The 14,344-nt window shown below is 53.3% G+C and overlaps 3 protein-coding genes across 3 annotated transcripts; 2 read left to right on the top strand and 1 right to left on the bottom strand.

Annotated features, from left to right (window-relative positions):
* Positions 1-739: 739 nt before the first annotated feature.
* MRS44_012354 (uncharacterized protein) lies at positions 740-4,854 on the bottom strand (the record flags this gene model as incomplete). The annotated part of the gene is made up of 5 exons (XM_065618772.1): positions 740-3,346; positions 3,394-3,673; positions 3,724-4,380; positions 4,436-4,623; positions 4,675-4,854. 5 exons carry the CDS (start codon positions 4,852-4,854, stop codon positions 740-742), a joined length of 3,912 nt encoding a protein of 1,303 aa, XP_065474844.1.
* Positions 4,855-6,321: 1,467 nt separating this feature from the next.
* MRS44_012355 (uncharacterized protein) lies at positions 6,322-9,176 on the top strand (the record flags this gene model as incomplete). Its single annotated transcript, XM_065618773.1, has 7 exons — positions 6,322-6,440; positions 6,493-6,516; positions 6,704-7,413; positions 7,486-7,781; positions 7,835-8,272; positions 8,335-8,585; positions 8,657-9,176. The coding sequence occupies 7 exons, from the start codon at positions 6,322-6,324 to the stop codon at positions 9,174-9,176; spliced, it is 2,358 nt and encodes a 785-aa protein (XP_065474845.1).
* Positions 9,177-10,190: 1,014 nt separating this feature from the next.
* MRS44_012356 (uncharacterized protein) lies at positions 10,191-14,207 on the top strand (the record flags this gene model as incomplete). Its single annotated transcript, XM_065618774.1, has 4 exons — positions 10,191-10,380; positions 10,464-13,579; positions 13,631-14,040; positions 14,090-14,207. 4 exons carry the CDS (start codon positions 10,191-10,193, stop codon positions 14,205-14,207), a joined length of 3,834 nt encoding a protein of 1,277 aa, XP_065474846.1.
* Between the last annotated feature and the right edge of the window lie 137 nt (positions 14,208-14,344).

The raw sequence follows: 14,344 nt of genomic DNA on the forward strand, positions 1-14,344 counted from the left end.
GGGCGCAAATGAACCCGGGAAAGAGGGGATGCGTACTTAGTATACAAGAATGGAATCGGGTCTTCTCTTTCAGTCAAAGGCGCGGCTCGCCATGGTCTTCCGGGGAAACAAAATCGGCGTCGGATGGAGTTGAGTTGGAAGGGAAACGTTCTGGAAGTACAGTACAGATCGCAAGTGCAAGTTGGCATGTACCCAAATTTGGGGCCCGGAAAGGCAACTACCGCCCGTTGGTTCCTTCCCTGCTTTCCTCCACTCGTCGGCCGAGGCCGCCACGCGCGCCACGACAAACCGGGCCAGCCTAGCGTACGCTCCGTAGATTATCCGGGTCCGTGTCTGAGTTCCCCATCAACCACTGGAATCTAGTCCCAACTCTTTCGCCATTGTCGAGCTTGATTAGACGTCTGCTGACCACATCATATGAGATGCTCACCCGCAACCGCATGAGACTGGTTTGACCTTACGATGGGTGCATGCCGTGCTTCATTCCGGGGTCTGTTTGGCCGGACGACTGATGAGGGGTAGTTGGAATTCCCATCCCAACCACTCAGCTATTGTTTCACTCACAAAGACTTGGAGGGTTTTTAACTTTTATGTTTTTATGTTAAAATTCTAAAATTCACAATAAATTCTATCTCATTGTATGATACGAATACGTGATCCGGGGGTATTTTATGCCATCATTACAAATTAGTACTTTTCCCTTTTAATTCCCGCCAAAAGCAAAGAGCCGAGTCATTCATTAGCTGTCCAGAGCCTGTGCCTCACACATCTTCCGATACAACCCGCCCTGTGCAATCAACTCCTGGTGTGTTCCCACCTCTGCGATCTTGCCTCCAAGGAAGACGCAGATCTTGTCGGCGTCCTTGATCGTGCTCAGCCGGTGAGCGACGGCGATGGTGATGCGGTCTCCTTCCTTGGCTGCCTCGGCGAGAGCTCCCTGCACGATCTTCTCACTCTCTGTATCAAGGGCACTGGTGGCCTCGTCGAGCAAGAGAATCTTGGGGTTTCGGATAAGAGCTCGAGCGATGGCGATTCGCTGTCGTTGACCTCCTGATAGCTGCGCGCCGTTCGAGCCAGCCTGTGTGTTAAGACCGTCAGGGAGGGACGAAACAAAGTCCCAGGCGTTGGCAGCACGAAGAGCTGCTTCGATCTTTTCATCCGAAACGGAAGCGGCAGGGTCCTTGTCCTCGGTAGCGGGGTCGTCGATACCAAGGGCAATGTTCTCTCGGATAGTTCCCTGGAACAGAGTCGGCTCTTGCTGAACGAGACCAATGATGCGGCGGTAGAGACGCGGGTTGATATCGGGAAGATCCATGTCGCTAATCTTGATTGTTCCGCTAGACGGATCGTAGAATCGTTCCAGCATGGCAATCATGGTAGACTTGCCGCATCCAGAGGCACCGACCAAAGCCACGAACTGCCCAGGCTTGACTTCCAGGTCAATGCCGCGGAGGACATGTGCATGAGGTCGAAGAGGGTAAGAGAAACGAACGTCGTGGAGAGCAACGGAGCTTCCCGGCTTGGGGCTGTTGTCGCGGTTCTCGGGCGTTGGCTGAACGGTAGGCTGGAGCTGGTTCAGCCAGAAGATGTAGTTGGCAGCGTTGATTCCCTTGGTCATGCTGGTCGAGAACTGGAAGAGCTGGGCTGAGGCCTGGCCTGAGTAAAAGACACCCAGGAAAGCGACAAAGAAGTTGTACATTGAGATATCGCCGTAGGAGAGCAGACGGCAGCCGTACCAGAAACCGAGAGCCTGGAACCAATACTCGATGGATTGTGTGAGGGCAAAGAAGATCATGATTCGGAAGAGGTCGTTCTTGGAGCCAGAGACGGCGTGGTTCAGCTCACCGACATACTGGTTCAAAACAGACTCCTCAATGGCCAACGACGAGACAGTCCGGATAGCGGTAACGGCTTCAGAGGCGATAGACGCGCTTGTCGAGTACCGCTTCGACGTGTCACGATCCAACTTGGCGTCCATGCGAATCTTGAGGTAACCGGAGCTGACCAAAGGCGGGAGTCCAGCGCAGACAACAACCAACCCAAGCTTCCAGCTGTATACAATGGCCAAAATACTGCAGGCAACCAGGTTGAGGACCGCAATCAGGATGAGAGCAATGTTGAATCCCATCAGTTCCAAGACAGACTGGGGGTTGGAGTCGACACGGCTGGCCAGGGCACCAGTGTTGTTCTCCTTTCGGTCGAAGAACTGAAGGTCCTGGCGAAGCATATCATGGAGACTCTGCTTTCGGAACTTGTGGCTCAGGAAATGGGCGATGTTGTTGGTAGCGTAGCCGAGAGCAAAGTAGGAAAAGAAGAGACCGGCCGCCATGACGATGAACATCGCGGCAAAGAAGTCACCGCGATCTCTCTGGCGAGAACCAGTCAAGGTGAAGACATCCACCATACTGGCGAGTAGGAAAGCCTGTCCAGGAAAGGCGGCGACTCCTCCCAGGATTCCAGCCATGACGAAAAAGTAAGACCAGGCCATCTCGGGACTCTCGCGAATAAGTCGGAAAACAACTGAGACGAAACCCGCTTGCTTGTGGTTGTCATAGTTATCGCGCTCCTTCTGGCTCTCCATTCGCTGCTCAACATGAGTTTCATACTTGGTGAGCGTCTTAGAGGCCTCAATAGAATCCTCGGCAGCCTCAGACTCGGCCTCTTCAACCTCAGTCGAGGTGGTGGAAGCGGCACCGGAAACGGCGAGGTTCTGGATCTTAACAAGTCGGGCATAGGCACCATCATCGGCGATGAGGGACTCGTGAGTACCCTGCTCAATGATGGCACCCTTGGACATGACAACGATGTTATCGGCCTTGCGGATGGTGGCGAGCTTATGGGCGATGACAATAGTGGTACGGCCCTCGGATGCCCGATCAAGGGCCTGCTGGACGACGCTCTCGGCATGGGGGTCGAGGGCACTCGTGGCCTCGTCAAGAAGAAGAACCTTGGGCTGTGAGACGACGCTGCGAGCGATGGCAACTCTCTGCTTTTGACCACCAGAGAGCAGTCCACCACGTTGTCCGATTTGGGTGTTGTAACCGTCTGGCAGCTCGGTGATGAAGTCGTGGGCAAACGCCATCTTGGCGGCCTCCTGGATTCGTTCCGTCTGCTGCTCCGCGGGGGCGTTTTCCCACTCGGTTCCAACCAATCCATGCTTGATGTTGTCGAATACAGATCCCTCAAAGAGGATGGGCTCCTGTTGTACGAGACGGACATTCTTGCGCAGCCAGTTCAGGTTGAGCTGGTCAATGGGGCGACCATCCAGCTTAATTGTACCAGACTTGGGGTTGTACCATCTCTCAATAAGACCTACGATTGTGCTCTTTCCAGAACCCGATTGACCCTAAAAGAGTTAGAAACCAATTAACGCAGGCTTCGGGGCTTACTTACGACCAAAGCGGTGACCTTGCCCGCAGGAACCTTGAGCGAGAAGTCCTCCAACACGATCGTGTCTGGCCGGGTGGGATAGGCAAATGTGATGTTCTCCAACTCAACATGGCCAACAGTCTCGGACGGAGCCTCGCCCGACTTGTCAAGAGGGTCAATGGCAGATTGCCGGTCGATGAGGGCGAAGAGCTGTCCTCCAGCAGACATGGCACGGCTAAAGTCGATCGAATAGGGGGCAAGCTGGGTCAAGTTGACAGCAGCAATCACAACAGAGAGCAGCACCCTGGTTAGACTTATTAGCATGTGCAGAGCATGGTACATGGAAAGACGTACGTGAAGATGTCGCCAGAGCTAGTGATTTCTCCCTTGGAGAGCATGTGAATACCCTGCCAAAAAGCAAGACCAAATCCGAGGTAGATAATGGTGTAGTCGCCCGAGAACATGAGACCCATGTAAAGGGAAATCTTCTTGCCGACTGTGTGAGCTTCCTCAAGGTGCTTATCAAATTTGGCAACGAGCCTCTCACGCATCTCAAAGGCGTGAACGGTGCGAACGCTGGCCAGGATGCCTTCAGCGAGCGAGTTTGCTTGGCCGTTGATCTCGAGAATCTTGACCTCGTGACCAGCCTCAATAGTCGCGACAACTGTCATGACAATGATAGTGGCTGGGGCGATGCACAGGCAGATGAGGGTGAGCTTCCACTGGACGACAAAGGCGACGATAAATGCAGTGACGAATGCTGAAAGGCCCTGGAACGTGAGGCCCAGCTTTTCGGCAATGCCTCCCTGGATCAAGCGACCATTTGACGTGGCCTGGGTAGCGATAGAGCCACCGGTGCCAAAGTCATAGTACGCGACCTCCTGACGAAGAGCAGCGCGCAGATACTCGTGACGAATGTTTCGAACAACGCGATACGAGGTGTAAGTGAGAAGGGTGTTCCAAATGTAAGAGAGCACGAATCGACCAATACCGAGATAGACAAAGTACAGGCTGTGAAGCATTAGCAAAAATTGCCTCCTGGAGTTGGAAATATGAGTAGACGTACGCTAGATCAGCAACATCGCTTCTGAACTTGGCAGGCTCAGACTTTCCAGCAGTAAAATCGGTGATGGTGGTAATGAACTCGCCCAGAATGAGGTTCTGGAGGGCAATGCCAGCGCCTGAAGCAATGGCAGCAACAACTGCAATTCCTTGCATTGTATAGTCGGACGCGTTGCCAAACGTGAGGATTCGCTTTGGGAACGGTTAACAACAGCTATTTCCTAGACTCTTCTCGGGACTCACCTTGTAGTCTGCCCACGAACCCTCTGCCTCCTCCTCCTCTGGTGGAGTGGCAGGGGTGCCATCCTCTGCGTTGACAACCGCATCTTCAGATTTGGCGACATTCTCCTCAGATTTTGTTGAAGGCGCATTAATAACTCCCGTCTCCTTCTCCAACTCCTTCTCGTTAATGCTTGGAGCCATGGCTTCGTCTTTGTGTGTGCGACCTCAAAGACGCTGGGCGGGCAAGAGGCGGCTCGAATGCCGCAAGAAATGTGCGACGGGGATTTATTTGGTTGTTTCCAGATCCGGTAATATGCTTGGTCGAAGAAACTTAAAGATTGGTCGACTTATAAGACAGAGGCCAGTTCAATGACTTGAAGAAACAAAGCCTAGGTTGAGCGCAACAAAGAGAGAAAACGAAGAGGAGCACACAACGAGCAGAGCGAGGGGGACCGCTAGTTTTTCAACGAAGGCGAAAAGGGACTTTCTTCTTGAAATGGGAGCCCGATGGAGAGTGGAGTGAGCGAGCTTGGACTGGACGGACGAACCGTGATTCTTGGCACTTTTGGTGAACGGATGCAAGCCACACGCTGCTAGCTGCCTTTATCAGATCCGCTGCCGAAGTGGGCTGGGTGGGGTTGCGATTGATAATGAATTTGGAGGACAAAAACCACTTTCCGGAGCTGCTATCCGAGCAAGATATACAGGAGAGCCCTGCGATGCCGGATCCCTTGGGTCCCGTTCGAACAGGCTTCTCCCGTTATTGCGGTCACTGTCTGGGGCGTTGGGTCGTCAGTTGGTCACAACACACCGAGGCATTGCGATGTAAGCAGAAGCAAGACAGCTTCACGCTCAAGGGTTTAATTGCAGCCACTGTGCCCGTCTTATTCTCTTGGCCATCGGTCCCTGGACATGACAGGGCAGAAAACGCCATATCAAGGTCAAAAAGAGTCACCGGCGTCGTCTTCGTTTACGTCGTATTCTATCCGAGCGGAGCCTCATTGGAGAGATTCGATGCTTGGCCAAACGCCATGGCCTCGGTCGGTGACCATGATGACCCGCTGAGCCTCCCGTAAGGCAGAGGGCCAAGACCGTGAGAGACAAACAACATTGGAAAAATAGAAATTTGCCCTGCAGAAAGACGTGATGATTTCCTCTCAGGGACAAACAGGCGTCGCCGCCGTTTTCAAAGTGTGGGCCCATTAAGACAGGGTCGCTTTCGGCACCCAATCCTTGCGAATGAGACGACTCTGGAGAAAGGGTTCAAGCATTTCGGTGCTTTATTCCGATTGGTCAACTCGGGTTGCGGTCTTCTCGGGCACCGCCATCACGCACTCTCAAGGCCCCGAGCTCCCAGAGGTAGAAACTGCCCTCGCGGACCCCGCGCGTTCCGTCCCCGTCCTTTGAGAGCCTGGCCCTCTATCCACTCCACTCAAACTCCATCACGACTTTCAAAACGCCATGTAAGTCACCATCCCGCACAAACGGCGTCGGCATTTCATTTTCTCGGGGTCCGGTCTCGCCCTCCCTTGACTTCCCCCCCCCCAATCCCCTCTACCGACCTGACCTCTTCAGTGCCACAGCGACCCTAGCTATCGTCCCCCCGCTCCCTGCCAGACGCTGTCCGTGATTCCCGTCGCCTTTGAGCCTCACTCACGTTTCCAAACAATGGCGGATGATCTTCGGTCTCAGCTTGGCATTGATGCCGATGGCCCTGATGAGGGCTCAGACGAGCCACAAGCCACTTCTAGTACAACCATTAGACGAGCCGTCAGTCTGCCCCAGCCGTAGCAACTCTATTATACCCCCCATGCCGTTCCACAGCTCACATCTGCTTAGTGCGACGCCTGCCGGACTCGAAAGGTACGTTTATCAATCTGTGATGCAGGTGTTGGTTCGCGGGAGCTCCAGTTACCCACAGAGCTAGTCGGCCGCCTTGCCATGGGGCCACCTTGAGGACTCATCTCATCGACAGCATGGTCCTAGCTTGCCTGCGGCTGAATCCCATGCTGGTCGATAATCATGGCTAAGAAGATACCAACGTACATAGATTCGCTGCGACAGAAACTCACCCTGCTCTCACTGTATCCACGCCAAGATCCCCTGCACCCACCAAGACTCGCGCCCCAAGGAGAAGCGAACCCGGATCCTCTTATCCGCCCAATAGTGAGTTTCCCCAGCCAGCTCCAGATCTTGCGGTTCGGTCCGTTGGCCGATCTGTTCTTGTTCATCATGCCACTTCCATTTGCCGTCATGGGGACGTTCAGACAGCTCATCTTCATGTGCCTAGTGAGAGGAAGATCGATCTCATTGACCGCCGCCTTGAGGCGGTCACGCAGCTCTTGCGGGACATGAAGATGAACATGCCTTCTATACCACCAACAAGCCAGAAAGATACTCCAAGTCCCGATACGGCTGGTGGTCAGCCCTCGGCTCAGCCCGTTTCGACTCCATTTAGCCATGCTGCTCAGCCAGCAGCCGACAGTCCAGTGGTTGAAGGAGAATCTTCTCTGGCAGCCCACGGTGCTTTTGCAAACGAGTTCCTCAAGAATGCCGTGAACACTGGGGCTTTACAAGGCGCCAGTCTTGAGTTGCGTGAGACTCTGGACTCACTCCACCACATCGTCACTTCCTTAAAGCAGCAGACGGTCTCTACAGAGATGAACTATCCTAACGCGACGATATTTCCACGTCCTTCACTCAAAGGTAGCGAGATGCCACCAATCCAAAAGGCCGTCGCTCTAATACGGCAGTGTGAAAGTAAGTAGTGACATGTCATACGCCTACGCTTGGCGTTCAACCTTCTGGTATTAACATTCTGTCACCACTTAGACGAGCCTTCAGAAGTATCCGCCTGGATTCATGCGTTCTTGCCATTGGAGCGTTTCTCGAGCGTTTGTATGAATGTCTACTTTGTTGAGGATTTCTCTGAATCCGATTTTATCCTGACAAATGCCGGTCTCCTCTACCTCTTCTTCGAACGGGCACAACGCTCAACAGACAAGGATGAGCGCGAGGACTTGGAACGATACATACCGATGCTTCAGGGGAACCTTGAAACTGCTTTGGCCAACCTACCCTTCCATCTGCCCCTTACTTCAAGTATGATATCTGCTCTCTTGCTAGGGGTATGCGATCCTGTTCTAGAACACCACAATTGCTACAGACTAACAGGTCTCAGGCCTTCCATGCTATCGAGATTTCGAAGCCATCGCTCTCATGGACACTTATTTGCAAGGCCTCAGAATTGTGTCAGACGCTGGGATACCATCGAGCCTCGACCATGAAGAATGACGATCCCCGTGAAACGGAGCGCAAGCAGTTTCTCTTCTGGAACGTCTATTTTATTGACAAGAGCTTGTCGCTCCGTCTTGGTCGAGCTTCGACCATTCAAGACTGGGACATCACAGTGCCCATCCCTGACGCGGAGAAAATCGACGATTCCCCTTTGGCGGCTTTTGCTGCTCTTTGGGTTACCACGGCCCGATGTCAGGGGCAGATCTACGAAATGTTGTACAGTCCCGACTCCATCAACCAACCCGAGGATGTGCGAAGATACCGAGTCCAGACCTTGGTGAACACTATGCGGGGAATCTCGAAAAAGTCTGCAATATTGAGTGTAAGTTTTCTGCCTGTTTCATCAGTCTTCCTCAGCTCTTTGGATCTAACGTTGCAATGCAGGCAAAGCATCTACAAGAGGCAAAGAAGAAAATGGGGTCCTACTTCATGGACTTTGTCATTGTCTCTGATGATGTGCTCCGGCTATCTCTCTTGACTCTTATCTACCGGGCCAGTCCTCTCCCCGCAAACTCAAGATCTACCTTTATCCCAGAATGCGTAGAGGCGGCGCGTGCCACGCTTCAGCGACACCAAGACTGCATGGACCTTTTGGGCAAGGATAACTCTTTCTACTTTCCCTCCTACGTTCACTGGTAAGTGGTCTTTGATGTTATTCCCAGACAGGGTGTCTTTTCGATCAAACAATTGGTACTAACACGCCCAGGACTCTCTTGTTCGCCCCCTTTATCCCTTTCATCGTCGTCTTCTGCCAGGTTATCGAGACACAGGACCAGGCCGATCTTGCTCGTCTCCACAGCTTCTGCACATCAACTGAGAGCTCCGTAACTCTATCAGAGGCGGCAGCAAAGACACACCGCTTATTCCAGGTTCTCTATACCGTTGCGCTCCGCTACATCGAGTTTCGGACATGCACGCCGCCGGCAGACCAGACTCAGGCCCAGGCGAGCGCCGAGTTGAACACCTACCTCACTGCGCTAGGCTTCCCACCAGCTCACATCGACAATAGACAGCAACAGCAGCCAACAAGTCTAGGTCCAGCTCAGGCCGGTGCGTTCTCTCAACCTTTAGGAGATCCCGGTATGCTAGACGGAACGGAAGGCCAAAGGGGTGCAAACACCATGATGTGGATGGGCAACACGGCACAACTGGAGGAGTGGTTCAACAGTAACCAGCAGATGATGGAGTTATTGGAGGAGCCGAGCTTTACGTTTCCACCACAATAGATAGATTGGGGTGCGGTTCACAAGGATTGATATGAATGATGTATAAACAAGAAGGCTCACGCAAATGTAACAATGGGTGTTGATATGGGACTCCATGGGTAGATAGGTAAGGGGTCTGGGCGTTAGTCTGGGGAGGCGAGCACGTGGGTTGTTTGATGGCTCTCATGATAACCCCATGAGACCTTGTGTGAACTTAGAATCTCACCTTTGATTACATCTTTGCTTCTCAACAATCTTTCAGGGATGGATTTCTCGTCATATACAAGTCATAGTAACCCATCAAAACATTTAGGCAGCTTCTTTATGCACCAATAGAATAATACTGAATGCAGCATGAATGTCGTGGTTGTTCAGGGTAGCGCCGCCCTCCACGTAATCCTCCAAGGAGCAGCTCTTGGCCCCACAGTGAGTACCTAGAAATACTTTCGGAAGAGATTAGAAGGCCCCGAGTCTCAGGTACCTCCAAGTACCGCCGGTGACAGCGGAACGCTCTTACAGCACCAGCACGTCGCCCCCGAGACGCTTGGCGCAGGCTGCGACAAGATAATACGTGACTTCAAATGATCTGTCCCCTAAGCCACGAGTCACCATTCCCCAAGAATTTCGAATCATAACAGACGAATCTGTTTCCGACAACACCTTTGAGCCTTTGCTTTGCCTTGCAGACGCTGCTATCAGTTCGCCGGCCGGACACTAGACGCGTGGACCTTTTTGCGACTTGGACCCTGCGATGCGACACGGATAAGAGCTAGGGAGATTGACGGCCTCCGACGACACTTAAGACAAGCCAACTCTACAGAAACGACGACTACGCTACCCGCGGAGAGCGAAACACCGACAGCTGCGTACGGACTACCTACCCTTCCAGATAAAGGGAGAATCCACAACCACCGTGGCACCTTGGACGCAGCATGTCTGAGCAGAATCGCTAGCTCTCCACCTCCCAATCTTCACCTTCACCTTCACCTCGACAACCCTCCGCATACCTCTCCACCGCCTGGAGCTTGACCAGGCATGACTCCTTCACCCTCATATCGATCGTCCGATCCACCCGACTCCCCCGCGCATGATTCCGACTCGGACCTCGAACTGGACATCCAGGAGCTCGACCCGATATCGACATCCCCAGCTCCCAGGGCCAACCACGACCGGCTCTCGGCTGAGCCTCAGACATCGCGGATAGCCCTGCGGAATCTGCGCATGGGTGGGTTGCGGCGCGCCAGCAAGAGAAACCGGGGGTACGGCGACCTCGGCCAGGATAGAGATGGAACCGACGAGCATTCGCAGGCGCTGTTGGGGGAGAGCAGGATGGCAATGGGCCGCGGTGGTCGGAGGGAAGCGGATACAGCGAAGATGACCGACCGCTGCTGGGAGACCAAGCTTCGCAAAGCCGGAGATCCATGAACTCGGATCGCGTCACATCCCGCCTGCGACTTCCGAGCTTCATGTCGGGGTCTAAGAAGCCCGAACCCAACGATGCCGACGACCAAGAAGACGATGACCCTTCCGCATCCCGACATGTGGCCGTGGGCTCGACACAGCCCGTACGATTCCCGAACAACATCATATCCAATGCCAAGTACACGGCCCTGACGTTCCTCCCTATCACGCTGTACAACGAATTCTCCTTCTTCTTCAACATGTACTTTTTGCTCGTGGCCCTTTCGCAGGCCATACCCGCCCTCAGGATCGGTTATCTGTTGACGTACATCGCCCCTTTGGCGTTTGTACTATGTATTACCATGGGAAAGGAGGCGTTTGACGATATTGCCCGACGACGAAGAGATACGGAAGCCAATTCGGAGGAGTACAACATTCTTGTTTTTCAGGATTCCGATTCAACTCAGACTCCTCTGCGACAACGAAAGATGCTCAAGTCGGAGCTATTGCGGAAGCAATCCAAGAGACCCAAGGGAGCCCGGGACAGTCTGTCGGATATCCTCGAGGAGGATGATTCTCAGGCGCCCCCGCCTTCTTCTCGGGTCGTGGAGGTCAGCCGCAAGTCTAAGGACTTGAAGGTTGGTGACGTACTCAAGCTCACCAAGGGCCAACGAGTGCCCGCCGACGTGGTGATTCTAAAGTGCTTCTCTTCCGAGGCGCCTACCCCTGCCCCAATCCCCGAGGAGCCGGCCGAAGAGGAGTCTCTGTTGGCATTTGGTGACGGCGAAGCGGACCCTGCTGGGAAGGGAAAGCAGCCTGCGGAAGATACCCCCGAGGAAGAGGAAAACGGACCAGGAGGCGAGACCTTTATCAGAACTGACCAGCTTGATGGTGAGACGGATTGGAAGCTGAGACTTGCATCGCCGCTCACCCAGAACCTCCCAACTGAGGAGTTTGTCCGTCTTCGTGTTACTGGTGGCAAGCCTGATAGAAAGGTCAACGAGTTCCTGGGTACCATTGAACTCCTCGACTCACGCAAGGAAGCATTGGCGCACCACGCGATGGCTCAGGATTCTGACGCTTCACGAACGGCTGCGCTCTCGATCGACAACACGGCCTGGGCAAACACCGTTATTGCCTCTCAAGCTACTACCTTGGCTGTCATCATGTACACCGGCCCTCAGACGAGATCCGCTCTATCCACAGCTCCCTCGCGATCAAAGACCGGCTTGCTCGAATATGAGATCAACTCGTTGACCAAGATTCTTTGCGCGTTGACACTGGCTCTTTCCATCATCTTGGTTGCGCTGGAGGGCTTTGGGACTACCGAAGGCAATGTGTGGTACGTCAAGATTATGCGATTCCTGGTCCTCTTCTCGACCATTGTCCCGATCAGTCTCCGTGTCAACCTCGACATGGGCAAGAGCGCATATTCTTGGTTCATCCAACGTGATCCAGGCATGCCTGGAGCGGTTGTTCGAACGAGTACAATTCCTGAAGATCTTGGACGTATCGAGTATCTCCTGAGCGACAAGACCGGCACACTCACACAGAACGAGATGGAAATGAAAAAGATCCATGTCGGCACTGTATCGTATGCCAACGAGGCAATGGATGAAGTCTCGACATATGTACGACAAGGATTCTATATCCCGCCATCAACGGACCACGCATCTAACAACATGCTTATCACCCCATCATCAACATACTCGAGCACTGCAACCATGGGCACAACACGCACAAGGAGAGAGATTGGTACACGAGTCCGTGATGTCGTACTTGCTCTTGCGCTCTGCCACAATGTCACACCGACTGTGGACATCGAGGATGGAAAGGAGGTGACTGGCTACCAGGCATCCTCCCCTGATGAGATTGCTATTGTCAAGTGGACAGAGTCTGTGGGCCTCAGACTCGTGTATCGCGACCGCAAGAGCATGGTTCTGGAATTCACTGGCAGCAAGAGACCCGTGGTTCGAGTACGGATTCTTGACGTCTTCCCGTTCACCTCTGAAGGCAAGCGCATGGGTATCATTGTCCATTTCCACGAGAACGTCAACGTCAAGAACCCTGACCTCTCGAGCGGAGAAATCTGGTTCTTCCAAAAGGGTGCCGACACCGTCATGAGCTCCATCGTGGCCGCCAACGACTGGCTTGACGAAGAGACGGCCAACATGGCCCGTGAAGGTCTGCGTACCCTCGTTGTTGGCCGCAAGAAGCTTTCGTCACAGCAGTACCAAGAGTTCTCTTCTCGATATCAGGAGGCGTCCTTGTCCATCAGCGGGCGTGACGCTGGCATGCAGCGAGTTGTATCGCACTACCTCGAGCGTGATCTGGAACTCATCGGTGTCACTGGTGTTGAGGATAAGCTGCAGAAGGACGTCAAGCCATCTCTGGAGCTTCTCCGCAATGCTGGTATCAAGATCTGGATGTTGACTGGTGACAAGGTGGAAACTGCAAGATGTGTGGCTGTCAGCTCCAAGTTGGTTGCTCGCGGCCAATACATCTACACAGTGGCCAAGCTCAAGAAGAAGGACAACGCCCAGGAGCATCTCGACTTCCTCCGCAGCAAGACCGATGCCTGCCTACTTATCGATGGCGAAAGTCTGGCACTCTTCCTGACACACTTCCGAATCGAGTTCATCTCCATCGCCGTCCAGCTCCCTACCGTTGTTGCTTGCCGTTGCTCGCCCAACCAGAAGGCCGAGGTGGCCAAGCTCATCCGCGAGTATACTAAGAAGCGCGTGTGCTGTATTGGCGATGGTGGCAACGATGTCTCCATGATTCAGGCTGCTGATGTCGGTGTCGGTATCGTCGGTAAGGAGGGTCGACAGGCTAGTCTGGCGGCCGACTTTTCCATCGAGCAGTTCTGCCACCTCGTCAAGCTCCTGGTTTGGCACGGTCGAAACAGCTACAAGCGAAGCGCTAAGCTCGCCCAGTTTGTTATCCACCGTGGTCTGATCATTGCTGTGTGCCAGACTATGTACAGTATCGCCATTAAGTTTGAGCCTGAAGGCTTGTACAAGGTTCGTTTGCCCCTGACTCAGCATATATCTTCCCATGCTGACCATTATTAGGACTGGCTTCTTGTTGGTTATGCCACTGTATACACTGCAGCCCCTGTCTTGTCGCTTGTGCTAGACAAGGATGTCGACGAGAACCTCGCCAATCTGTACCCAGAATTGTACAAGGAGCTCACCTCTGGACGCTCCCTATCGTACAGGACATTCTTCGTCTGGGTCTTTGTGTCCATCTACCAGGGCGGCATGATCCAGGGCCTGTCGCAGATCCTTACCGAGGTTGACGGCCCCAAGATGGTTGCCGTCAGCTACACCGTCCTCGTCCTTAACGAACTGCTCATGGTTGCTATTGAAATCACTACATGGCATCCTATCATGATTATCAGCATTGTCGGCACGTTTCTTATGTACATTGGCTCGATACCATTCCTCGGCGGGTACTTTGATCTCAAGTTCTTGATCACCTTGTGAGTCCTTTTGTCTAATCACACATTCACCATACTGACTTTATCACAGGGGATTTGTCTGGCGCGTGCTAGCCATTGGCGCCATCTCACTGATCCCGCCGTATGCTGGCAAGTTGATTAGGAGGACGATGAAGCCTCCGTCATACAGAAAGGTTCAGAGCCACTAAAGCATCTCATATCAAATGGGTTGGAGTTTTTTGCGTGTTGGCGTTGGATCATGCGGTAGACGGTGCCCCCTCAGTGTTTTGCTAGTAAAATTATAGGTTTCTTTTTGTATCCCATAGATGATATTGCATGCCTCCTT

The sequence above is a fragment of the Fusarium solani genome (assembly GCF_023522795.1).
Source record: "Fusarium solani strain SB1 chromosome Unknown bctg00000008, whole genome shotgun sequence".
NCBI classification, from domain to species: Eukaryota; Fungi; Ascomycota; class Sordariomycetes; order Hypocreales; family Nectriaceae; genus Fusarium; species Fusarium solani.